We start from the raw sequence: 23,751 nt of genomic DNA, 5'->3' as shown, positions 1-23,751 counted from the left end.
TCCTTCTACATTTAGCCCACCAATCTACAATTCAACTCTTCAGGCAGAAAATTTTTCAGCTGGGAAGAAAAGAGATACAGGGAATGGTACTTTGCCATTTGTGCAGCAGGAATATCTCCTGCAAAGAAAGCAGAGACTGTAGCCAAGGAAGCTGAAGATCCCACAAAATCCAACTGAAAGTGAGGCAAGACTCTTCATGACAGTTGCATTTACGTACCAGGACAAGCTGAGGGTAATCCCGGCACATCTTTATGATTGAGGAGCATGCATGCCTTCTCACATTCTTCACTGCTCGAGTTCTAGGAGCCTGGACAGACACAACAAACTTCAATGCAACAAAACAAAAGTTCAGCCAAATGCAGGGTATCTTCATGAGACAAATTCATTATATACAGATTTCTGCACTGTTGAGCACAGATCAAAAAAACATCTCCATGCTCCCCTGCTCCCTCCAAACAATCATGCAGCAACCAAATTTCCTCTGAAGCAGTAGTCAATTCAAGGAGTCCATGTTCAAACAAGCTGTACTTCAGCAGTGAGGATGCCATAGCTCTTACTCACTACTGCAAGACTCCAGGCACTCCCTAGGTAACTGGCAGGTTTAAAGTCATCCTTCAGAGCCATTTATACCAAGTACTGAAAGAATACCCAGAGCTAATGAAGGGATTTCACCCTCAGGAAGGCCAGCACTGACTGGGGAACTAAGTGTACTGGCCTTGGAGCACACCTCCGGCCTTCTAAGCTTGTGAGCCAAAGCTTAGTAGGCTATGTCAACCACAGAGATCAGCAATATCTAGACCCCCCAGCTTTTTCAGGAGCAAAGCTATACTTGAGAAGCCTACTTCAGCAGAGTCTCCAGACTCAGGATGCTCTCTCCACTAGAATATGATTTGATCCAATTGTTATAGCTCATTAGTAGATAATAATTCACACATACCTTACTTTCTTCTACAACTTCAAAGGTAACTGAAGCAAACAGCTGTTAGAAAAGGGAGGAAAAATAAAAAAAAAAGGTATAATTTTTTAATATTTAGAACTCATCTCTCTTTGAGCTCAAGGTAATAAAGATTTTAATGCTATTTCACTGAAGAACCCCTGAGTGAGCTGAAAGATGAATCATCAATACAGTGATGCTTTGACATAAAACATGGCCAGAGCATGTAATTAGTACTAAGATTTAAGGCTAAAAACTACAAAATTTGGGCTAATTGACATTACTCTTCTTGTGACAAGCCTCAGTCTTGGTTTCTCCCATCTTTAACATGAAGGACAGTCCTTCCCTGACAGCAACATCAAGAGGATTGACTCCTGCAGTTTAGTCCAAGTGCCCTGCACCACAAAAAGCTGATGTGATTTTAGCAGGGTCTGCATGTACCTACCTTGGAAAGTACTTGGGGGAGGTATTCTGGTCGGTAAGTGACAAACGGAAAGAGAGCAGAGACGTTGGTGAGCACACAAGACAGGATGAGAGGATCTTTTGTTTCAAAATTAAGGACAAGCTGCAGCAGATCTATGCCATCATTCACAGGGATTTCCTACAAAGGTAGCAAAAAGAAAGGAAAGAAAAAGGGAGGCAACACTCAATATTTCAACCTGTAGTATACCTCCTATAACCAGGAAAAAGGCTGAGGCAAAACAGAGCAGCATTGCCACTGTTGATAGCATAGTCTTGAGACATCAGTCTCTAGTCCCCATACTATTGCTTGCACCTCTGGGAAAGGCAAACTTCCTCTCTCAGTCTGTCTCCCAATTCTCCTCTTGACATTGTCCAACAGATTTCAAGCTTAACCAACTGTATTGACCTATATAATTAGTCCACTGTGATTAGATTGATAAGTACAAGAGCAGCTTAATCTAATAAAAAAATCAAGTCAATCTACATCAAACTGATCCTTCTGATTAGCCTGCTGTTGAACAAAAGAGAGAGAAAATGCTTCTGATCTCCTACTCTCTCTTGGGCATAGCTCCTCTCATTTAGTTAGAAATAATAAAAAAAAAATCTAATAAGAGGATAATTAAATAAACTCAAGAAATTTTTCTTTAAGCAATCTCTTCTCCTCTAGCAAGGCACTATGTAAAAGCATGTCACCTGAGCACTCTCCTGTGACTTCTCATCCCACAGTGTCCAAAACTAAGACACGCCAGTATGAGTTTGGTGTCATCAAAAGAAGGGTCATTATTTCTCATGAGAATGGCTCACCAAACATTCTGGGTTTTGCATGGGGGTAACCAGTTACTAGAAACTGCTCAAGGATAACAAAACTGCAAAACCCCACTGGTGTTGACCCAGAAGAAGGCAGGAGATAAGGCAGGAGCATGGGATACACCTACATCTTTATCCATGGTTCGAAACATCTGGCTGATGACGCTCTCTGAGAAGAAGGTCATGGCATCCCACTGCACAAAGGATGGAGAGAAGATGGAGCAGAGACCTTCGCCTGTCTTAGCTGAAAGGAAGAGAACACTGGAGCTCTCACCATGCTCCTCAACAGCAGCCTGGTAAGTTCCTGTGCTGCAACACCAGTATTTTAAGCACACAGCTCTCCCTGCAGATGCCTGGCAGGGATGCACTGGGAGCAATTAAGGTTACCCCGTGTGATTTGCTTAATTCAAGTGAAGGCTCCTGAGGCATAACTCTTTGAGGTACTGTGCAGAGCAATATGAACAGAGCACAGAAGGGAAAAGAAGGGAGACCACATGCCCAGACTCAGCACTGCAGGCAAGACTGGCCTCAATGTGACTTTGCAGAGCACCAAGCAGCCTTCCTTCAGAGCAGGGAAAGCAAAGTGAATGACAAGGAATTTGCCAGGTAGGCATAACTTCCCTAACAAAAGTAATAAATATGTTACAAAGATAAAATGCCCCAAATCATTGTAAAATTGTATCAGAGGGACAGCTGCACCTGTTCTGCAGAGACATTTGGGGGAAGGAAAGGAGGAGCCAGGGGCTTTACATTACTTATTCCATTTGTAGACTCCAAAGGGATAAATTAGGGAAGGGGTGGGTTTGACTTGGTTTTGCTTTTAACTTGCAAAAATCCTGAAAATCTAGCATGGAGTCTTAACTACCACTTACAAATTTCCAACAACGTCAACAAAAATAGGCCAAGAAATTTCTTCTTGGCTTTAATTAAAAAACAAATCCCATATCCCTATTTTTTTTCAGGTAACCTACAGTTTGTGGGTCCAGTATCAACAGGAGCTGTGAGTTGGTACTTCAGCCATTCACCAGCCATTTGGAAGCCAGTGAGAGGGTCCAGACGACAAGCCATCCTCATCACCTCTCCTTGCTGGGCTCGGAAAGCTGCAGGGAAAAATCACACACCCAGAAACCAGCTGATGCTGCAAATTTTGGAACACTGTGGACTTTTGCTTTGACAATAGCTAAAGCAGAAGTAGTGTGTAGTGGGCAGAGATACACAACCAGTAAAGCAGGTACAACAGGATGGGCAATTTTTGAAGTGATTTAAGTGGACTAAAAAATGACAGACTGACATTAAAAAAAGTACAATTAAAATGCAGTATGAATTATGAAAATCTATACTGATGCCTTTTCCTGGTCTTAAAAAATTGAGAGCCAGACACGGTTAAGGGATAAGGGATTTCTACCCTGGTATTTTAATAAGGATCCTTATTGGCACACCACTTTGCCAAGGTGCATTGTGGCACCTTTTACCTCACCAAAATAAAAATCCCTTTTGCCTTAACCATGTCCGGCTCTCAATTTTTTAAGACCAGGAAAAGGCATCAATGCTAAACCAGATTTACTACAATTAAGCCTCTATTCTTCACTTAAAATATGCTTCTAACAATAAACATTTGCTGCTTACAGAGCATCTTGGGATACTGAAATTAAACACCAGCATTAGATTACGATCACTTCCTTTAGCTAAACACTTTTCCTAGATTATTCAACTAACGACAAACAAACTTGATCTCAAAACCCAGCTGCCTTGTTTTCAATTTCAAAGATACTAAAAACAAAGTACAGAACAGCATTTTCTCTTGTTCCAAGATATTCCAGTGCATGAGCCCACAAAGAATCAGCTCTGTTGACTACACAAATGCAACTTGTAAAACTATCTAGGTAAGCAATAAAAATGCAACACTTAAAATCTTCAGACATAAATGTAAAATGTAAAAATTTATGTAATTTATTCAATGTATCCTCCCACCCACCAAGTTAGTATCAAATTACAGCGGCCAGTGAGAACCAACTTCAGTTTTGGGAACAAAAAGACAAGATAAAAGAAAAAGTAAAATTGTTAATATCCAGTGCTGGTTTAAGATCTTTATTAAATTAGGCTATTTTATTTGCTCAACTCTAGCTATTGGTACTAACCAGAAGCTTCCTACCAGGACCAAGACAGATTTTCTTTCTGGAATGACACCTGAAGTCTTTTGTAAGCTGCCTTCCTCTCCTAACCTAAGCACGACTTGAGGCTGTTTGATTTCCTCCTCTAGGTGACCAAAAGTCACACTTGCTTTGACACCAGAATGCTACTAGGCCATCCATCTGACCAGCCAGCAAAACAACAGCAAATACTAAAATAAAACACATGAGCTGCTCCAGGAAAATCCTAACTTAATTTACTCCAAGATCCAGACTAAAAAGTTGCGAAACAAATGGAAGCTGCCAAGCCAATTTGGTAGGCTCCAAGCTCAGCCAGTGACTAAAAGCAGGAAGGACAGACAGACAACAGAATGCACAAAGGGTCACGTCAACTTACAGTTGAAGAAGGCATTGAAGTCCTCATCACTGTCAAAATCAAAACGAGAGTATTCACAGCTGGGGCTGTCTGCTTTGGAAGGGAAGCCCACCTGGAGACAAAGTGGAAAAGGTCAGGAAGAAAAAAAAGTCAACCATTGCAGCTAACACCAGCTTCAAGATGAAGGCCAGAGGCAAGGAGCAGGATACAGCTGTGCTCAGCAGCCTGGAGATCATGTTTGATTACAACACAACACAAATGTAGTTTCTTCCCCCATGACCCACAGGCCACGTTCACCAGGCACCTTCTCAAAACCAACTGTGATTTGCACATACCTTCACCAGGTTGGTCATAGATGCACGGAGATACTTGGGAACGACAGCCAGCAACAAAGGGTCACGAGACAGAACTTCGTGCCGAAAGAGGGCTCCCCATGTGATCTGGGTGGAAGAGCGCAGAAACTGGGGGAAGACAGGAGCAGAGGAACAGGATTTCAGTGCTGGAATTTCCACTGCTAACATTAAATGTTGCTATCAGAAAGCAACAGTAAATTATACTGACTATTAGCTTGAGGCCAAAGCACATTGAAGGCACACCGCAAACTCCCAGAAAGCCAAAAATCTCTAATACTAGGACTGGTTCCAAATTGCATTTTCTACTCAGTTCCCTGTGTCAGGAATGGCTCCTGATGGTGTGGTAATGGAGTAGAAAACACTCTGCCTTCCAGGCCTTCAGCTGAAATAGAGAGCCTAGAGAGCAATATTTAGCAGCTGAAGTTCTGTAGTTTTCTACAGGCTAGCCCAATTATGCATTCACACAGAGTCACACATGAGATTTTCAGCCCTTTACATACCTGGCTGGGATGGGTTGTGAAGGCTAAAAATGACTCAAGGTATTTTCCAAAGTTGGCTGGCGTTTCCACATTACAATCTGAGCCCTATGAGGAACATGAAGTATTTCAGACAAAATACTAACTTTATGGCAGGCTGGGCTCACAAATGGTATGTTTCAGGGTAAAGCAGGAGCACTACATCCAAGGCCATAGACTGTAAAGGAGCAGAGACAGAAACACTGAACAACTGATTTTTTTCTGAAACCAGTATAGCCCAAGGAACATCAAGTTCTGTTGACCAGCCTGGAGGTGCTGGAGACACCACCACCCTCATTCAAGAGTAACAGGTGACTTCTCACATAGTGGGGCTCCATTAAAACCAAATTTACAACCACTGCTGCTGCTGTGAGTCAATTTCACTCCTATTAGGTCATACCCACACAACAGTACCAAAGTAGTACAATTCAAACCAAAGAATTTCACAGGAAAGTACACTCAGATAATTTAACTCAATTTCTCCAAACATCTTGTGTATTTAACACATGGGTATCTGTGACCAGTAACTTGGAAGTTTGTCAGGAAATTAAGTTTTTCCTGGAGCCATAAACTCAAGGTTTTGCTTCTTCTCAGAAATTATAACATGATCTGGTGCCCTCAAGATTCCTGAAATCAGAGGAAAGCAGAGGAGTGCTGCCTCTCCCAAGTGAATCTGAATTAGCAAACTCCATCTCATTACTTCATTATGGATTAACAGCTCCTACTGCCTAACAGCAAGTGGAGTCACTGCAGGCAGTAATACACTCTGTATGCTGTCCATTCTTTTTAGGGATGAATTCTCAAAGGTTGTTTTTGATTTTTTCTTTCCCTCCCTATGAGACTTTACTTTGCTCTACTGCTTTTACAGGCTGGTTGCTTCAATCTCCCAAACAGCATCTCTCAGCAAGCCTGCCCTCTTTATTGTAGAAGCACTCAGCTGAATGGAGGGAGTGGGAATTCAGCACCAGCATGGCATGAACAGTAGGAATTTGCATCTTCATCCCAACATTGACACAAAGCATTACTAAGATGAACAGCAGGAACAAAACCCATTTCTTCCTTCAGCTTCAGAGAGACTTAGTAGAAGAACAGACAGGTATGCTCTCTGAATTTTTGGGAAATTTAAAAGGCTTCCAATAGAAGAGTAATTTCCTGAACTAGATTTTCTGTAGCAGTAGCCAGCTAAAAACCTGACCAATTTTCAGTGAAGCTCAGCATTTTACAGAGGTTATAGGAAATGGTTCTTGATGACAGCAAAGCCCTGGCATCAGTCAGGGTCCCTCCAGTCTACATTCCTATGACTTGGCACGATAAGTTAACTCACTTAAAAGCAGAGCCATTTCTGCCTTTTGGAAATGCATGGAGAGAACCCTGGTCCTACCTTAGATCAGGGTTGCCTCAAGCCCCAGCCCTAAAAAACTAGCCCTGCCAGGGTTGCTGTTGGTATTCATAAAGACTTACTAGCAACGCACATAGCTGGCTGCCCAGTGCGCACAAAACTTGGCAAAGCCTCTTCAAGAAAACATAGTGCTTCTCCACCAGGCCTTCTCCATCTGCTGTCCTGGGAATGAGGGAAGGGGGGAAAAACAGGATCACAGTTATTCATGCTGTAGGTGACAGGCACACTGCTGTCTATCTTGTAGACAGAAAGAGAACTAGAGCAATTTGATTTTATTGCAGTGGGATTTCCTTTGCTATTATCAAGAAGTACTGCTTTATTGGCATCTAAAACCTCTGAAATTGCCTCTTTGAAAGAGTCCCTCCTCTGGATCAGCTTCAGGCTAAAACAAAGTCAGGGGAGCTGTGATATTTACACCTCTTTGTCTTTCAATTATGGGTTTTGAAAAAAAAAAAAACAAACCTTGTTTTCCAGGTTTTGCAAAAGAAATGGTGGGTTTGTTCTCTCCTATCCAGTCCCTGCTTCCTTTGCTTAAGCAGCAGTATCTTGTGCACCTACAAAGCCATTTTATGCAGTATTGTGTGAAATCACAGCACACCAGGATACTCACTGGGCAGCAGAGAGGATGCAGTGCATGGCAACATCTCCAAACAAGACCATCAGAGGCTTCCGATCCTCCAGCTTGCCCTACACACAAAACACACCGCATGCTTCAATTAGAACATAACTATTTATTCCCACCTACATAAATATTTATTTCCCTCTGCAAGCAGAATTAGGAGAATCACAATTTTCTTTCCATCTGGGGAGGGGCTTACAGTCCACATATGATTTAAATAAAAAACTGGCCAAAATTCCAAGGTATGTGATCTAAGAAATTGTCTCCAATCCCACCACAGGAACTTGAAATGGCAAAACTGACCCCGAGACATTATCTTTTATTCACAGAAGACTGGCTAGTTATTTACAGGCAGCTGATAAACACTCAGCCTTGACACTTGGCTGCTTGTGAATGAATGGGTCAAAACCACCTGTTTAGATCCTGCTGTCATTTCTCTGAGCTGCCAGGTGACACAGCTGGTGACACTACTTTCCACTTCACAGTTGTAGGAAGTGGGGGGTAAAAGGTTAGTGAGGACCTCCAAGTTCAAACTGCAAGGAAAAGTGAGCACAGAATTTGGAGAAGATTCTAACAGTTGCTCTGTGAATGTGCTGGCATGACATTCACACCAAATATCATTAACAGAATCAGCTAAATTTTAATTTTGATTCTCAGATAAAAGGGCAAAGATAGCATGGCTCAGTCTGAAGAATTATATAGGAAAACAGGAGAAAAATAAAAGGAAGCCAGAAGAGCCAGATAGGAAGAACTCACTTTCCTGCTGACAGCAATCAGGAGACACTCTGCTGCTCCAACTTGGAGTTCAGGCTCATTTAGGAGAAGACACAACATCTCCAAGAGCTTGCAGTTGTCTGCTGTAATATGGCTCAGGGCTACCCAGTCAATGTAGCCAGCCAAAGTGTTGAGTGCTGCTATCCCCACACGACAGTTTGCCTGGGCCTGTGAACAGAGAGAGAGGAGGCACAAGGTCAGAGCCAGAGAAAAACAGCAATTCCACCTAAAGCCACCCACTCCCTGAAATAACAGTATCAAGAACCCCCCTGAGAGAGATTTGGACCCTTCTGCTGCCACTCCTCATTTGTCTCTTCTCAAGGGGCTTGAATTAAAAGTGAACAAATCCATCTGCATGAAACTGCAGGCAACAAACTCAAAGCCTGGGAAAAGCCTAGTTCTAAGTAACCTTACTCTTAAGAATTACTAATGAGCTAATTTTCATACAGCTCCACTCACCTTTGGTTCCTGAGCCAAATCAGTCTTCTGAAAAAGAAAATGAGAGAGTGTAAGTAACAGCTACAGCACACACTTCACCCAGCCACTGCTGTACAGGCTTATCCTCAAGAACACAGCCAAAAAAGAGGCTGCATCACACTCTCCCACTCAGGACACTGCTGCAGCCAACAGTCACCTCTGCAGCCCCCAGCTAGGTAAGATAATGAGACTCTGAATTGCCAAGTTAAGCCACAATTCCCTTCTCATCCAAAAGGTAACACTCCAGGCACCAGGGAGACTCAGGAGACAAGAAGGAAAGGCATTTTGGTACTTCCTGCAGGCTTCCAGGAAAGAAACTTTTTACCTTTTAAGAGCATCTTACACCCAAAAGCCAGACTCTGAAAAGATGCTGGTGGCTTTTAAGATTCAGGTCTGAAAAGGTGTTTTGTCCATGGTCAGAAAGGCAGCTGGAGAGAGCTGCAGCAGCAACTTAACAGCCCGACTCTGAGGCCTAGGACACTTAACAGCAACAACACACTGCCTGTACCATCTTTCTGCCTAATGCAAACATATCCCTCAAATACTCAGGTTTGATTTGTTGTTCAGTTGCAAAGACACCACAAGCATTTCTTTCTGCTGTAAGCTTTTGGTTTGGACTATTCACTGCAGTGATTTTTAAGTTAATCAGCTTAAGTCCCAAACATCTCATATATGACCCACCTTATAAACATGTTTATCTATTAATCCATCACACCTATAAGCACAGCACACTATTATGGTCTTGGGGACCTATCCATCATCTCCCCCAGTCTGTGTGCAGACAGGTGAGCAACCAACCCTCAGAAATGACCCTGTGCACGAATACCCCAAAGAGCTGCTAACCTGTGGAGTGGTGAGGACTTCTTGTTCCTGGGGCGCTCCAACCTTGCCAAGCAGAAAGATTCCACCATTAGCAGAAGCAGCCACACTTCAGAGCCTCAAGCATTGCAATGCAAACCTTACCTGGAAATGCATTTCAACCAGACTACGAAACACACAAGGGTCACCCTCCCATCACCATGAACTGCACAGAAAACTGGCTGCACTACAGTGTGGGGGGTTGCTCAGCCTGACAGTGTGTCAGGAAGGTGTACAGAAGGCAGGTAGAAAAAGGGTTTTTCATTGCTTCCCAGTTTTACATTTACTATAACTCTGCATTTTAATTCATGGGAGAAAAAATAATATGAGGTATGACTAAGCAACTCATTTCTAGTTTGGTTTCTTGACTGTGCTTCACTCATAAATCCACTTCCTTTTCACAGGAACAGATGGGGGTAGAGACCCCCTTTCATCATCCCTTGTGACTGACCTGCACATCTCTGATTCTAGGTAAGAATTCGGGAAAGAAGTCTGTTCACACAAAAACAGAAAGAGCCTTCTTCACTGCAACTTTGCAACAAAAGGGCTTCCTGACTTGAGCTCTTGGAGGAAAGGACCAGAGGCCCAGAAGCATGTTGACACATCAGAAACTCATGCATTTTGGCGCATCACCTCAAATGTACCACTGCAGCGTGAGAGAGCAGACACGATTCCTGGATGGCATCTCTTAATCACTGTGTGTTACACAAACCACCCCAAATTACCTGCTTCTGCCACAACCACACCTTCACTTTGCTAAGCTGTACGTCCCTAGTGCCAGCACACATTCCAACAGAATGCATGAAGCATGCATTCACTCCAGCCATTTACACTAGTAAAATCAAAATATCATCACTAAACACTATCAGCCTCGTGTGTTCAGCCTCTCTGATCAGCACCAGTTTCCCAGGCCACAGCAGATCCCTACCTCAGAGTGGCAGTAACAGATTTCACTTTCTGCACTTGCTTCCCCAATAATTTGCGAGCTGCATCCCTAAATGTCTCCAGCACAAACTAAACCCAAGGGAAGGAGACTCTTACCATGAGTCTGTACTTGTTGACATTCTGCTGCAGGGCAGTTAGTAGGAAGCTGAAGATCTTTTCCATGTTCTGGGTGAGGGTTTGCTGGATATCTCGTCGCCGCTGGGTAGGCAGAGTTTGAAAAGTCACCACATCCTCTGCCAAACGTAGGAGGATGAACATCACCAGTTCTGTCTGAGTTTCCTGATGTCCCAAAGTGAAATACACTCCATCAGCACAGTCCAAACATTAAAATCTCTAGAGACCAGCTCAAAGATGTGGAGAGAAAGCAAGCATGCATGAAGACATAGGTCTCATGTTGAGAAAGTAAAACAGCAGGATGGTGCTCTCTCTGCTAGTCACCTCAAGACAGCTTAATCTTACAGAGATTTTTGAGTCCATCACCAACATGTCTCACTTGACCATGAGTGAGTTAGATTTTTCTCAGGATGATGGAAGACTGAACCCCACACTAAGAGCAAGCAAAAGAGACCAGACAGCCGTGTTTCATACCCCTTGCTTGGAGAGGGTATCCAGCTCCTTTAGCATGTCAGGCCAGTGCTGAGGCCATTCCCGCTTGATCATCTCCACCACGATGCGAGACAGCACATCCTTAATGTGACTTTCCTCCTCCAGGATACTTTGAGTTCCCTGTGACAGAAAGGGAACAGTTACACAAAACAGCAAGCATCAGACATTTATAACTCTGACCTGGGAAACAGTGTTTGCAAACATTCTAAACCACAGAAACCAAAACAAAACACAACACTGGGCAGCTCTTCATTGCAGCTACCTTAGATGACACTCCTATGCTCCCACAAGCGTCCTTAACTAATAAACTCTGGGAACCAGACAGATTCTCCTCAAAAGAAGGTCACCTGGTCACAAGAGCAATCACAACAACAGAGAAAACACGACTAAGATAATGGCTTCAGTATTTTTGCAAAGGATAAGAACATATGTAGTTACTGAATTTCCTCCTAAGAAAAGAAAAAGTACCTCACATATGTTATACAAGCCTCACAACTTCCTGCCATGTGAGGTAACATGGCTATTCACCTCACAAGGCAGAGAAAAGCACTGAAACAACCAGAGATGCAAAGCGAAAAAGCAATGAATTTAAAAACTGAATTCAGATCCTCTGTGCTAATTAACTGGAGTATTTTTTACTTTTGCTCTCACATTTCAGAACAGCCTGGGGCAGCAGGTACTTACACTGGATATGAGACCCATAACATTGTTCTTCAGATAAACTTTTTCTAGGCGAGGCATATTGTTCCAGCGGTATCTGTTAAAAACAAACAAACAAGAAACCAAGTCAAAACATCTGTAACATCTCTGACTTGATTCTCAAGGAACCATTGCTTCTTTACCTAAACTAGAGACACCACCAGCTCCCTGCCTCTGCCAGAACCCAATCCCTTAATAAAGGGGCTGAGTTACAACTGCTGCTGGCAAAGGGGCATGCCCCACCGAGGTCAACAGACACCAGAAGCAGCAGCAAAAGCACAAAGCATCAGGTCTGTAGAGGCGGCAGAGAAAGGAATCTCAGAACTGAACAAATACAAAGCCTCTTTGTTAGCAGGAGGCCAATGACAGAACTCTGCAAAGACCTACTGGTAACTCAGCGTGTTTGTTTTCATCTTTTGATGTTAACGTGTCTTACAGCTCAGTGAATTCACCTTACCAACCTGCCTGAAAGCAATTCTCGCCTTTCTTTCTTTTACAGAATAAGAAAAAAACCAGAGCAGGACTGCAACTGTCCTCTGCTGCAGAACAAACTCCCTGCGTCCTGAAAGTGCCTCCCTGGGGTGGGAGGTGCCGGAATGGGCACAGATCCCACGCCAGAGCTGGGTGGCGGCAGGCTGGAGTAAGTAAGTAAGTCGCAGGGCTGACTTACTTGACCACATGCTCCAGGATCTGCAGGCCGAAGTGCCGGACGATGGCCGTCTGCGTCTTCTCCGCCAGCTTCAGCCCGCAGGGCACGCAGATGGGGCACTTCTCCTTGAACTCCTCGCAGAACTGGGGGAGGGAGGCCGGGACGCGCACACGCAGTTACACACCGGGCAGGAGGTGGCAGCCCCATCCCTGGCGGAGCACGCCGGGCACACGCGGCCGCCCGACCCCCGCCGCCCGCCGACGGCTCCCAGCGCTTCACGGGACGCCCGGGACCGGCCCGCCATGCTCTCGCCCGCCCCGGGGCCGTGCGGACGGGGCGGCCGCGTGGCCGGAGCCCGGCGCTCTCCGTCCCTCCCTCCCCAGCCGGGCCGTACCTTGAGGGCCTCCAGGCGGTAGCGCTGCGTGGACGCCGGGTCCATGATGACGGTCACCGCCTTCACCAGCTGCTCGCAGAGGCCGCTCACCTGCTCGGCGGACATGGCGAAGGCGGCGGGCGCGCGCCACCGGCCACCCACGGGAGGGACGAGCGGGGCGGCCGGGACGCAGCTCCGCGCATGCGCCTTGGGGGACACGGGGACGCAGAGAGAACGCGGGCGCCGCGCACCGTCGCGGCGGGGACACGCGCACGCCCCACCGCACCCTGGAGAACTACGACTCCCGGCGTGCCCCACGCGGGAAGTACGGGTGCCGCAAAGCGGCGGGCCGAGGCGGGGCTCTCCGCCCCACCGAGCGGGCGGTTATTCAATCATTTTCTCAGTCGGGCGGGAGCCGGTGTCGGCGGCGGGATGTCTCGGGGCCGGGAGCGCGTGGTGGCCCTGGTAGACATGGACTGCTTCTTCATGCAGGTGGAGCAGCGCCTCGACCCGCAGCTGCGCGGCCGCCCTTGCGCCGTGGTGCAGTACACCGAGTGGCAGGGCGGCGGGTAGGTAGGCGAGCCGGCTCGGCGACCCCGGCTCCTCGTCCCACCCCGCTCCCCTCGGGGCCGGGCCCGGCCTGCACTTCACCTCCGTGTCTTGACAGGATCATCGCGGTGAGCTACGAGGCGCGCGCCTTCGGCGTGTCCCGCGGGATGTGGGCGTCGGAGGCGCGGGCGCTGTGCCCCGAGCTGGCGCTGGCCCGGGTGCCGCAGGCGCGGGGCAAGGCGGACCTCACACGGTGAGAGCGGGGACCGGGGGCGGCGGCGGCCGCGCGGGCCTCCCTGGTGGCGCGGGGCGGTGCTGAGCCCGTGTCCGCCGCCCGGCAGGTACCGGGAGGCCAGCGCGGAGGTGATGCAGGTGCTGTCGCGCTTCGCCGCCATCGAGCGCGCGAGCATCGACGAGGCGTACCTGGACCTGACGGGCAGCGCGCGCCACCGGCTGCGCGAGCTGGGCGGGCGCCCCCTGGCGGCCGCGCTGCTGCCCAGCACCTTCGTGCAGGGACTGCCCGGAGAGCCCGGCCCCGATCCCGGCGGGAAGGGCGCGCAGCGAGCCGATCCCGGCGGGAAGGGTACGCACAGGAAGGGGCCTCTCCGCCTGCTTTGACTCCCCCGAATCGAGAGCGTGGTAAATGGGGTCTGCGTTCTCCGCAGTGAATGGCTTTTAAAGTGCCTCTTCTCCTCCCTGCGGTTGGAATGCGCTTACGGAAGCCTGCGGCTGCTGGCTGGGGCTGGCTGCTGCGGGTCCCTTTGCTGGGCTCAGCAAGAAGTGCCATATCCTGTCCCTTTGAGATCCCTTTTGTGTCCCTTTTCTAGAGGAGCTGCGGCAACGTGGTTTGCAGGAGTGGCTGGCGTCGCTGTCTTTCGATAACCCAGATTGTCCTGACCTGCAGCTGACCATGGGCGCAGTAATTGTGGAAGAAATTCGGGTGGCAGTGGAAGAAGCTACCGGATTCAGGTGTTCAGCTGGCATCTCGCACAACAAGGTACGTGCATAACACATCAGCCTGATTTTTTCTGGGCTGCAGAGTCAGGATATGCTGTAGATGCTCTCCTATACTTACAAGTCTCCTGTACAGAAAACAAACCAAGTTGGGAATGCAACCACGTGTGATCACACCTTCAGAGAAATTATAAGACATCTGGAAGTGGGAGGAGTTGTTTCCCCAGAGCTGTGGCCTGGGCAGTTGGCAATCCACTCATTTACTGCCTGGATTCCTGATGTACCCTAATGAGTGACCTCACTAGGAACAAAAGCAGTTTAAATCCTCCAGAAGTGTTTTCTGTAGAAAAAACAGAAGCATAAAGCAGGTAATCTTCACCTTGAGTTTCAGGCAACAGTCACTGTAGCCAATTTTACTGACAAATTCCCAGATACTCAGCGGCAGAAGAACACCAGAATGGGGCACTGAGGTGAGCTGGGTTGCTTTTTGTCTTTCTGTTGAGTCAGTATTTACTCTGCTGGCCATGGGGATTTGGGTGATGCTCAGCCAGCTGCTAAAAGCAGCCACAGGAGCTCTTGGTGCATGACAGCAGCTGCAGAAACAAACGGACTTTGATGCTGCAGCTACAGAGGATTTCCTGCTGGGTTAAATGCAGGGTGGTTTGCTGAGCCCATCCCTTTTGCTCTGCACAAGAGGGGCTTATTTGTAAAGAAATGACTTTATAAAGCAAGCTATGACTTTAAAAAAAAAAAAAAGACAATGAAGACTAAATGGATGCTTTGGAGTTCAAGAAAGATATATTTCACTGCCACCTGTACACAGGGACTGGAACTGCTTCTGCACTGGCTTAGTCTAAAACTAGCAGAGACTGTGAAGCAAAAATGAGCTAGCTGAGGAATGTCACTGGTGTAGAAATTTCTAGTGGAAGGTATGTTCAATTTGCCTTTTTGCTTTCTTTAGTCAAGAATAACAGAGAACTTCCCTGATATTCCTAGCAGCTTCTCCTAGCTTCCATTTTCTATGCCAGCATTTTTTTTTTGAAAGAGCGAGGACATTGTGATGTACTGTGCTATCCCTGAAGAACTGTGTATCTGTAGCAGCAAGCAGAGGTCACCAGAGCATACTTATGGCTGTGCAGAACATTGTGCTGTGCTTCCACAGCTAGCTCACCTCGGTGGGTACAAACCTTTTCTGCAGAAGAAAAGAGGTGCTCTCAGTAAACCAGCCCACCTCCCACCCAGCAGGAAGCCACAGCATCGAAGTCGTCAAAGTCTATTTGTTTCTGCAGCTGCTGTCATGCTGGCTGAGCATCACCCAAATCCCCATGGCCAGCAGGGTAAATACTGACTCACCAGAAAGAGGAAAAGCATCCCAGCTCACCTCAGTGCCCCAGTCTGGTGTTGTTCTGCCACCAAGTCACTGGGAATTTGTGTCAGTAAAAACCATTCTCAGGCTACAGTGACTGTTGCCTGAAACTCAAGGGAAGATTATCTGCATTATGCTTGTGGTTTTTTCTACAGAAAATTCTCCAAGGAACTGCTTTCCCCAATGAAGTACCTTGTTAGAGTACACCAGGAACCCAGAGGATGAATGACACCAAAAAATTTGGAAGCATCTGGAGGATAACAATATGGTTTTCTCAAGACCCACTCATGCCAAATTCATTAATGTGCCCTCCTTGACAGCATAAGTGGCCAAATGTGCAGGAAAGACTACAGATGTGAGGTGTCATTCTTAAGGTTTCTAACACACCTCACCCTGAGCTGAATAACCTGATGACACTGTAGCAGACAACATGGCTGAAGTTGTCTGAAAGGCATGCATCTAGCTGAAGGAAACCTTACTGTTTTTCATAATGATTTTGTTCAGTGAGGTGCACTCAAATTGGGTTGTTGAGAGTGGGATCTTGGGGGGATCTGTCTGAGGTCTGCTAAGAGCCAGTATTTTCACTGAAGCCTACAGAGAGGGAACAGCTGTATGAATTCAGGTGTTGCACAGATGGGGCTCAGGGCCTGGGCTGTGAAGGTTCTGTGATTAAATTAGAGTTGAAAATTTTGAGCTTGAAAAAGCTTAGAATCAGTCTGAAACCACCAAATATTGCTTCTTATGCTCATTGACTGTTTTTGTGGTTTATAGAAAAAAACAACCGGCAGGATTTTGGCTAAGTCACAGTAAGTCAGGAAGTAGCCTGGAGTTGTTGAGGACAAGCAGCAGGATAAGTCAGTAATATAAGTGCTCTTGTAGAAAAGCCAAATCCTGTTTCAGCATGAGCAGTTTACAGAAGATGTCAGAAAAAGTAAATGATTTCTCCCCATGAAGTCTCAGTGATTGGTTTCACTTGCAGCACGTCACTTTATGAGGTGGGTAAACTTGGAAGTCTCCAGCCAGACAAGAAAAACAGTGACTGGACATCTGAAAAGGGATCCACTTTGACTAGAAACGATTTCAAATGTATGAAAGCCTGTAAAATGGGCTGTTAATAAAGGTCATAGCTCAATAGGCAGGCAAGAAATTTTGCTTAGTTACAGGATGTGTGGCAAAGCACTGAAAGAGAAAGTTATTAGAGTTGTTCAGTAAAACCTCAAACAGCCAGCTAAATGTACTTCAAGCTGGTCTGTGTATTTTTTACCCTGTGGTAGCTTAGAGTGGGAAGGGAGGCTGTGTAGGAGAACATACCTTCCAGGCTAGCAATTCTGCATTTTAAAGGTTTCCTTTTGCAGCACTATGCTGTTGCAGACCTCACAGAGAGAAGATTAAAATAGTGACACTGAGAAAAAGCAAGACAAATACAGAAGATGAAGGAAAAAGACATAGTGAGAGACATAGCCTGGGGGAGGACTATGGGCATGCTGTGGAAGCTCTAGCATGCTTGCCTGATGGAAAACTATAGCAACCACAACAGATGAAAGATCTTTATCTGGCTGGAGCAGGAGTCCAGCAATTCACAGAACTAAAGCCTGGAAGCAGCTTTGCTTTCAGAATACCCAACTAATGCATGTCAAATCCTGAGGTGGATACTGCCTAACGGCAAGCAGCGGTGCACCCTGCACATATTCCTAGCAGCTATTCCGAAGGCAGCTCTTGGAGGTAATGCAGCACAAGCTGTTAGGTAGAGTCACATTAGACCAGTGCATGGTGTATAATGACAGAGTTTCCACCCTCTTCTGTGTTACAGACACTGGCAAAACTGGCCTGTGGGTTGAACAAGCCCAACCGCCAGACCCTGGTGTCTGCACGATTTGTGCCACAGCTCTTCAGCCAACTGCCCGTCAGCAGCATGTGAGTACCAGGGAGCTGCTGCTCCTGGCCAGCTCTGCACAGCATGCTCACTGATAGCAGCCAGCAGGGCTCTCAGCTCCACAGTCACTGCTTGTCAGTGCTCCTGACAAACAGAGGGAATCCTGCCAGTGATCTCTTGGGGCTGTGAGCGACAGTGTGTGCTTGGGAAGTACAGCCCTACTGGTGAAGGGACCACAGTCCAAAATCCCACTAGCAGCCTGTGGGCATCCTTTCCAGGGTAAGGCTGTGCTCAGGATGTGTGCTGGGGGGCATAAGTGTAAACCAGAAGCAACTGTGAGCAAGGAGGCCATAGCTGTTTCCCAGTGTGACTGACAGTTGTCCTTACAGAGAGCAGATGTGCTTTCCTTTTGAGCATCCACACTGTGCACGAGTACTTTTCCTGATGCAGGGAAGTGTTACCAGCACTGCTGCTCCAGAGGAATGGATCCCTAATCCTGCTCTCCAGATCTGCACTGCTGCTCTCTGCTTTCTGTGTATTGCAAGGGATGAAGAGGGATGTGTGTGGGAAAGGGTCCTGTCTGTGTAGGAAGAAGGAAGCTGTATGTGAGGCATTCTTCAGAGCATGGTTTGGGATCAGATGGAGCTGAGGGAGAAGCACTAAAACTAGGGGACCTAAGGAGCAGTTCCTACATCAACTCCTATGTGTCCTTTTACTGTGAGCAGAAGAGCCAGGTGCCAGGTGTTCCTTTTGTCCCACTAGTTCCTAGCAGCTTCTAGTTGTCCTTATCTAGGAACAGCTGCTGCAATGAGACTTGTCACAGTCTCCACATGATGCTTCATTTGTGTTTTTCTCTTTGTTTCTCTGCCGTAGCCGTAACCTGGGAGGCAAGCTTGGCACTGCTATCACAGACATCCTGGGAGTAGAGTACATCGGGGAGCTGACACAGTTCAGTGAGACTGAGCTCCAGACACATTTTGGAGACAAAACTGGGTAATGATGAACCACTCACCACAACTTGGCTCTTGGCAGGAATTGAGATTTCTTTCAGTCACAGAACCTTGTTCTGCTGTGATTAGGAAGGTTGGAAGGTAAAACTTCAGTGACATCTTTGGGAAGCATTGATCTCACAGGCCCACAGCAGGTTTCCAGTCTTGTCTGCTCCCAGGCACCCTCCCCAGGATAATATTTTGCTTGTCAGCCAGTGCCTCAGTCTTCCTCTACAGCATCCAAGGATGGGGTCAAAGGGCTGGTAATCTGCAGGCTGGAAAGAGGGCAGTCTTGACAGTCTCATCATAGAGGAAATTACAAGGCTGGGCTGGAGCCTGAAACATGGCCCAGAACAGCGGCTGGATTGCCCTGCAGACTGGTGAACTGTTGCCACTTCAGGAGAAGAGGCGGAAGAGTTGTGCTGAAGGCAGTTGTGACCTGAAGGAATCCTCCCTGTTCAGCTGTGGCAGTGAGTGCAGAGCTGAGGATGAGGGACAGTCACAGCTTGCACTGAGTTGAAAGCAGGGCTCAGCAGGAGACTGATGTGCTGCCCAGTGATGCCTGCCTGTCTGTAGCTGCCTTGACCTCATGCTTTCCCTGTGGCTTTCAGGTCTTGGCTCTATGACTTGTGCAGAGGAATTGAAGAGGAACCTGTCAAAAACCGCTACCTGCCCCAGTCTATTGGCTGCAGCAAGAATTTCCCTGGGAAGTCAGCCCTGGCCACACAGAAGGCGGTAGGAGAAGCCTACATCTAGCATAAGGCTTGGCTTTCACACTGGAGAAGATAAGAATAGTAAAAACAGACTAACTTGCAAAACTGCTGCTTTTCTGTAAAATTATGTCCTGAAACTCAGACTAGAGGCTCAGCAGGAGAAGGTTGTTTGAGCTCTGGAAGGCCCTGTTGACAGAAATGCATTGACAAACTTCTGCACAGAGAGGTCCATCCTGGTTGTAATTTCCACGAGCAAAACTGGGCCTGTGCTGTTCCAAAGTTATTCACAGTGCCAAGCTTCAAGAGCATGGTTGCTAGAAGGAAGGTAACTAGCCCAAAGAAAGAGGCAGGATGCAATTTAGCTGTTAGCTGGGGAGAGGTTCCCACTGAGCTGTGGGAAGATGGAAAGAGAAATCCAGGACAGGGAACCTAGATTACTTGGCAAAGTCTAGTAGTAATGCAGAGCTTGTATAGTATCTATAATGTCCTTTCCTGCAGTGTTGAATCTCAGCTGGACTGATTTCTCAAGGTCTACTACAGATATGGGGCCTTACAATAGTCTGTCATTCCAGTCTGATCCCCCACCAGCATTCCCCTTGTATTGTGCTACTGCTGTGAGCAGAGGTCCAACCTGTCTGTTACCCCTTCTTTGTCCAGGTGCAGCACTGGCTCCTACAGCTGGCCTTGGAGCTGGAGTCCAGACTGAACAAGGACAGGAGCCAGGTAAGGAGGGGAGGCACAGGGACACAAGGAGGCATTTGCACCGTGAGTGGTTTGCAGGAGGCTGAGGGTGGTGTTTGGGAGGGGAGGAAATCTGCTCACCCACAGATGGGTGCCTGTGTGCTGAGGTGTCTCAAGAAGAGAGGCATGCAGGAGCATGGCCAGGCAGGATCGTTTTGCCCCAGAACACTGCAGGGTTAAGAACAGTCCTTGTCCCATGCTTTAGGATGCAGGGATCTGAAAGCCACTGCACCTTCCTTCTGCTGCACTGCTGCTCCCTTGCAAGCCCTTTGCTGACACAGGTGTGCCCGTGGGCTGTGAGAGGGAGCGCTGCCCTCCTAGCTGGACGGTAGGCTGCAGGCCAGGATGGAAGCAATCCAGCTTTGGCACTGCAGCGGGGCCAAAAAAACTGTGGAGCTGCCTTTGAGGAAAAGCAAGGACTAGGTGCTTCCCATCCTGTGTGGCACAGCTGTGCAAGCACTCGTTGTGTACAACATCCCTTGGCAATCAGGCCGGGCAGGACATGTCCCACCCCATCCTCGGGAGATGGCAGGGGTGTGGGGGGCTGGGCAGGACTCCAGGCAGGGTACAGTGCCCTCGGCTGTTCCTGCCCTTTCCTGCAGGAGTCGCTGGAAGCACAGCTCTACTCTCCCGGCAGAACCACCGCGTGGCCCGACAGCTGATGGTGGTGATCCGCCAGCAAGGGGACACCCGCGTGTCACGCCTGTGTGCCCTGTCCCGCTATGATGCACAGAAAATGTGCAACGATGCCTTCACCCTCATCCAAACCTGCAACGTGGCTGGGGCTCACCAGGCAGCATGGTGAGTGTGGGGCAAAGGGCGTCACCTCTGTCAGGACTGGTTCTGATGTGGGAGGTACTGGACAAAAGAGAGACCTATTGGAAAGGAACTCAAGTTAGTTTGAGTGGCAGGAAAAGTGATTTCCAGCACCCTCACAGTAGAGTGCAGAGGTAGGACAGCCTGGCCTCTTCTGAGCCCCACATCTGGTGAGACACTTCTGTACTTGGAGTTAGGATTGCTACTGGCTGGGGTTTGTCCAGATGAAGCGAGGCTGTCCTGGCCTTGCTGGGCTGAAGAAATTAGCTAAGCCTTGTTGTCTTACCCTAAGGACAAAGCTTTTTACTTCTGTACTTGGAGTTAGGATTGCTACTGGCTGGGGTTTGTCCAGCTGAAGCGAGGCTGTCCTGGCCCTGCTGGGCTGAAGAAATTAGTTAAGCCTTGTTCTTACCCTAAGGACAAAGCTTTTTGTGAGGAAGCCATTAGAGCAGGAAGAAAAATGAAAGTGCACAACTCCTCAGCATTTTCTTCCTTCCTTCTGCTCTGCAGTAAAGAAAAGAAGGTCCTGTCTGTTAAACTCTGACAAGGCTACTGCACTCTTAGCGTGCTCTCATCTCACAGCAGCTTCAGCCTGTAGTGCACTGAAAGTACAGGCTGGCAGTTGGCTGCTCCTGCTCCACTGCCCTTCCTTTGGGAATTGCTGCGTTGGAAAGAGGGGTTCTGCTTTGCCCAGCACAGCCTGCTATGTCTGTTCTGGAGGTAACAATACTAACTTTGAGCAAACATCTGTCCCAACCCTTGCCAGACACTACAGTTCCCCTGTCTGTGAATGTTTTGTGTTGTTTCAAGTCTTACCTCAAAAGATTTCTTGCTTTCCAGGCTGGTGTCTGAGCTGATGTTGGTCTGTCCTTTGCAGGTCTCCACCACTGATTTCAGTGCAACTCTCAGCAAGCAAGTTCTCGGAGCCTGTCACCCTCTCTACAGGCATTGCCACCTTCCTGACGGGTGATGCCCAGCCTGATGGCACTGCCACCACCAGCCAAAACTCCACGTCTTGTGGGAGGGCCGGGGTCAAGTTCTTTAGGAGCCCGAGCAAAGAGCTTCGACAGAAGCCAGCAAGTGCTATTGAGTCGTTCTTCCAAAAGGCAGCAGAACGGCAGCTGTCACAGGCAGTGGCAGCAACCAGCTTGCCCACTGCTGCCACTGCAGAGCCAGCTGTGCCCAGCTCCCCAGAGCACCAAGAGAGAGCTGCTGTTGGCTTGCCTGTTAGACTTGCCTCTGTACAGTGTGACCTGGAGTCCCCTGTGAAGCAGGGTCCCAGCGATGCCAGCCCTACTTCCCTGTACAAGAGGCTTCGCCGGGAGAAGTTGTCATCAGATGCTACACAAACACCCTCAACTCCACCCAGCTCCAGGACCCTTCTGAAATTACAGCCAGCTGTGGAGGGAAATGAGCAGAATTTGCCACCCTCTCCTGAGCTCACCCTGTTGCCTCCTGCTTCTCCAGGGGACCAGCAACGCTGTGAGAAGTGTGGCCAGCTCGTGCTGATGTGGGAGTTCCCAGAGCACACGGACTACCACTTTGCTCTGGAGCTGCAAAGCTCTTTCCTGGAGCCTAGCCCTCCCATGGCTCCAGAAGCAGTTCCCAATGCAAAGGCTGTGGCTTCCAGGTCTCCTGCCAAGGCAAAGAATAAGCCCAAGACTGCAGTGGGATCTAGTACAAAACGACCCAAAGAAGGTGTGACAAGAACTTTAGATTTTTTCTTTAAGCCCTTACCTCCTTAACTCTCAGCCATGCTGGGTGTTTTTAAAGAATCAGTATTTTTAAATAATCAGTGTTTTTAAAGAATCAGTGCTTTTAAATATAGTTAAAAGTTTTTATACTGCTTGTCAGGTTTTAATGCCAAAAAATCTATTAAATTATCTTCACCCCAAGTCTAAGAGGAAGTGGAACTCATGAATTATGTAGATGTAGCCAGTTTAACAGTGGCAGCTAAGCCTGCCTCTGCCTGCCTGGTGCTACTAGAAGCTGCATGGTACTCTCACCTACACCTCTTACCATAGGTATTTGTACGCCATTCTTGCTCAGTAATTCTGTTCCTCCTAAAAAAGCAGCTACTGTAAGTGCAGAAGCTTATCCCAGGGAATCTCCAGCTAAGCCTTGGCTTGAACCCCTGTTTAATCACTCTGTATAAAAGCTTCAACTCGTGGTTCTACTCTGGCTGCAGTTGCAGGCTTTGCCCTTACTATGTAATTTATATGTAGTAGCTTAGCCCAGTTGTTCCTTCTCCCCTCCACGTGGAAGACAGTGATTTTGATTCGCTCCTTCCCCCAGGATTTATGTTCTAGATAGTTTAATAATTCCCTCTGTGTAGCAGTCCATTGCATTATGCTTATCAGCAGCTCAGGAGTACACAAGAAAGACTACTCCTGTCATAAAAGATTTAAGGAAGCAGTAGCTGCATAGGCATACTTTCTGGTGGGCTCTTTGAAAACTGCACTAATTCATAATAATTGCTAATGACACATAAACAGTCTACTGTTAGAGCCCTCACTGGAAGGGATAGAAAACATGCCAAGAGTCACAAAAAACACTGTGAAAGCTTTTGTCCGGTGTAGAGTGCATAACCACATTTTTCCTTCTTCCCAGACAGAGTGGTACCAGATACAGCTTGCTGACAGGTACCTGTTCAGACTGGGCTCTGCCAAACGACTTGTTCAGCTCTTTGAGCCACAGGCCACAGTACAGTGGCCACTCCAGAACTCCATAGATTACAACAGCCAACAAAGCAGAGTATCATGGAGGGGACAGGCA

At 47.6% G+C, this 23,751-nt stretch overlaps 2 protein-coding genes across 6 annotated transcripts in view; one reads left to right on the top strand and one right to left on the bottom strand.

Moving 5' to 3' along the window:
* The window catches only part of XPO5 (exportin 5), a 29,410-nt gene extending 16,278 nt beyond the window's left edge, over positions 1-13,132 (bottom strand). The window contains exons 1-18 of one of the 4 annotated variants that reach the window (XM_041404148.1): positions 12,997-13,132; positions 12,624-12,745; positions 11,939-12,011; positions 11,237-11,374; positions 10,745-10,927; positions 9,689-9,730; positions 8,828-8,854; positions 8,351-8,536; positions 7,586-7,662; positions 7,038-7,137; positions 5,562-5,645; positions 5,044-5,169; positions 4,730-4,820; positions 3,175-3,303; positions 2,332-2,447; positions 1,380-1,535; positions 938-979; positions 218-325 (exon numbers count right to left, since the gene is read on the bottom strand). In XM_041404148.1, coding sequence (XP_041260082.1) covers positions 218-325; positions 938-979; positions 1,380-1,535; positions 2,332-2,447; positions 3,175-3,303; positions 4,730-4,820; positions 5,044-5,169; positions 5,562-5,645; positions 7,038-7,137; positions 7,586-7,662; positions 8,351-8,536; positions 8,828-8,854; positions 9,689-9,730; positions 10,745-10,927; positions 11,237-11,374; positions 11,939-12,011; positions 12,624-12,745; positions 12,997-13,101 — 1,905 coding nt within the window. In that variant the 5' untranslated portion in view covers positions 13,102-13,132. The remainder of the gene's footprint in view (positions 1-217; positions 326-937; positions 980-1,379; positions 1,536-2,331; positions 2,448-3,174; positions 3,304-4,729; positions 4,821-5,043; positions 5,170-5,561; positions 5,646-7,037; positions 7,138-7,585; positions 7,663-8,350; positions 8,537-8,827; positions 8,855-9,688; positions 9,731-10,744; positions 10,928-11,236; positions 11,375-11,938; positions 12,012-12,623; positions 12,746-12,996) is intronic. The other 3 variants (XM_041404149.1, XM_041404151.1, XM_041404152.1) reach the window with 3 other exon arrangements.
* Positions 13,133-13,176: 44 nt separating this feature from the next.
* POLH (DNA polymerase eta) lies at positions 13,177-22,801 on the top strand. Of its 2 annotated transcripts, none has more exons than XM_041404154.1 (10): positions 13,177-13,544; positions 13,643-13,777; positions 13,866-14,107; positions 14,352-14,521; positions 17,655-17,758; positions 18,591-18,710; positions 19,318-19,441; positions 20,077-20,142; positions 20,798-20,961; positions 21,854-22,801. In XM_041404154.1, the coding sequence occupies exons 1-10, from the start codon at positions 13,177-13,179 to the stop codon at positions 22,719-22,721; spliced, it is 2,361 nt and encodes a 786-aa protein (XP_041260088.1). In that variant the 3' UTR covers positions 22,722-22,801. The 2 variants fall into 2 exon arrangements, with proteins under 2 accessions (XP_041260088.1, XP_041260087.1); XM_041404153.1 differs by having other exon boundaries at positions 13,409-13,548.
* The last annotated feature ends 950 nt before the right edge of the window (positions 22,802-23,751 follow it).

Source organism: Onychostruthus taczanowskii, unplaced genomic scaffold, assembly GCF_017590055.1.
Source record: "Onychostruthus taczanowskii isolate IOZ18803 unplaced genomic scaffold, ASM1759005v1 scaffold21, whole genome shotgun sequence".
Classification (NCBI taxonomy): domain Eukaryota; kingdom Metazoa; phylum Chordata; class Aves; order Passeriformes; family Passeridae; genus Onychostruthus; species Onychostruthus taczanowskii.
This window is presented reverse-complemented; position numbering and strand designations above follow the sequence as displayed.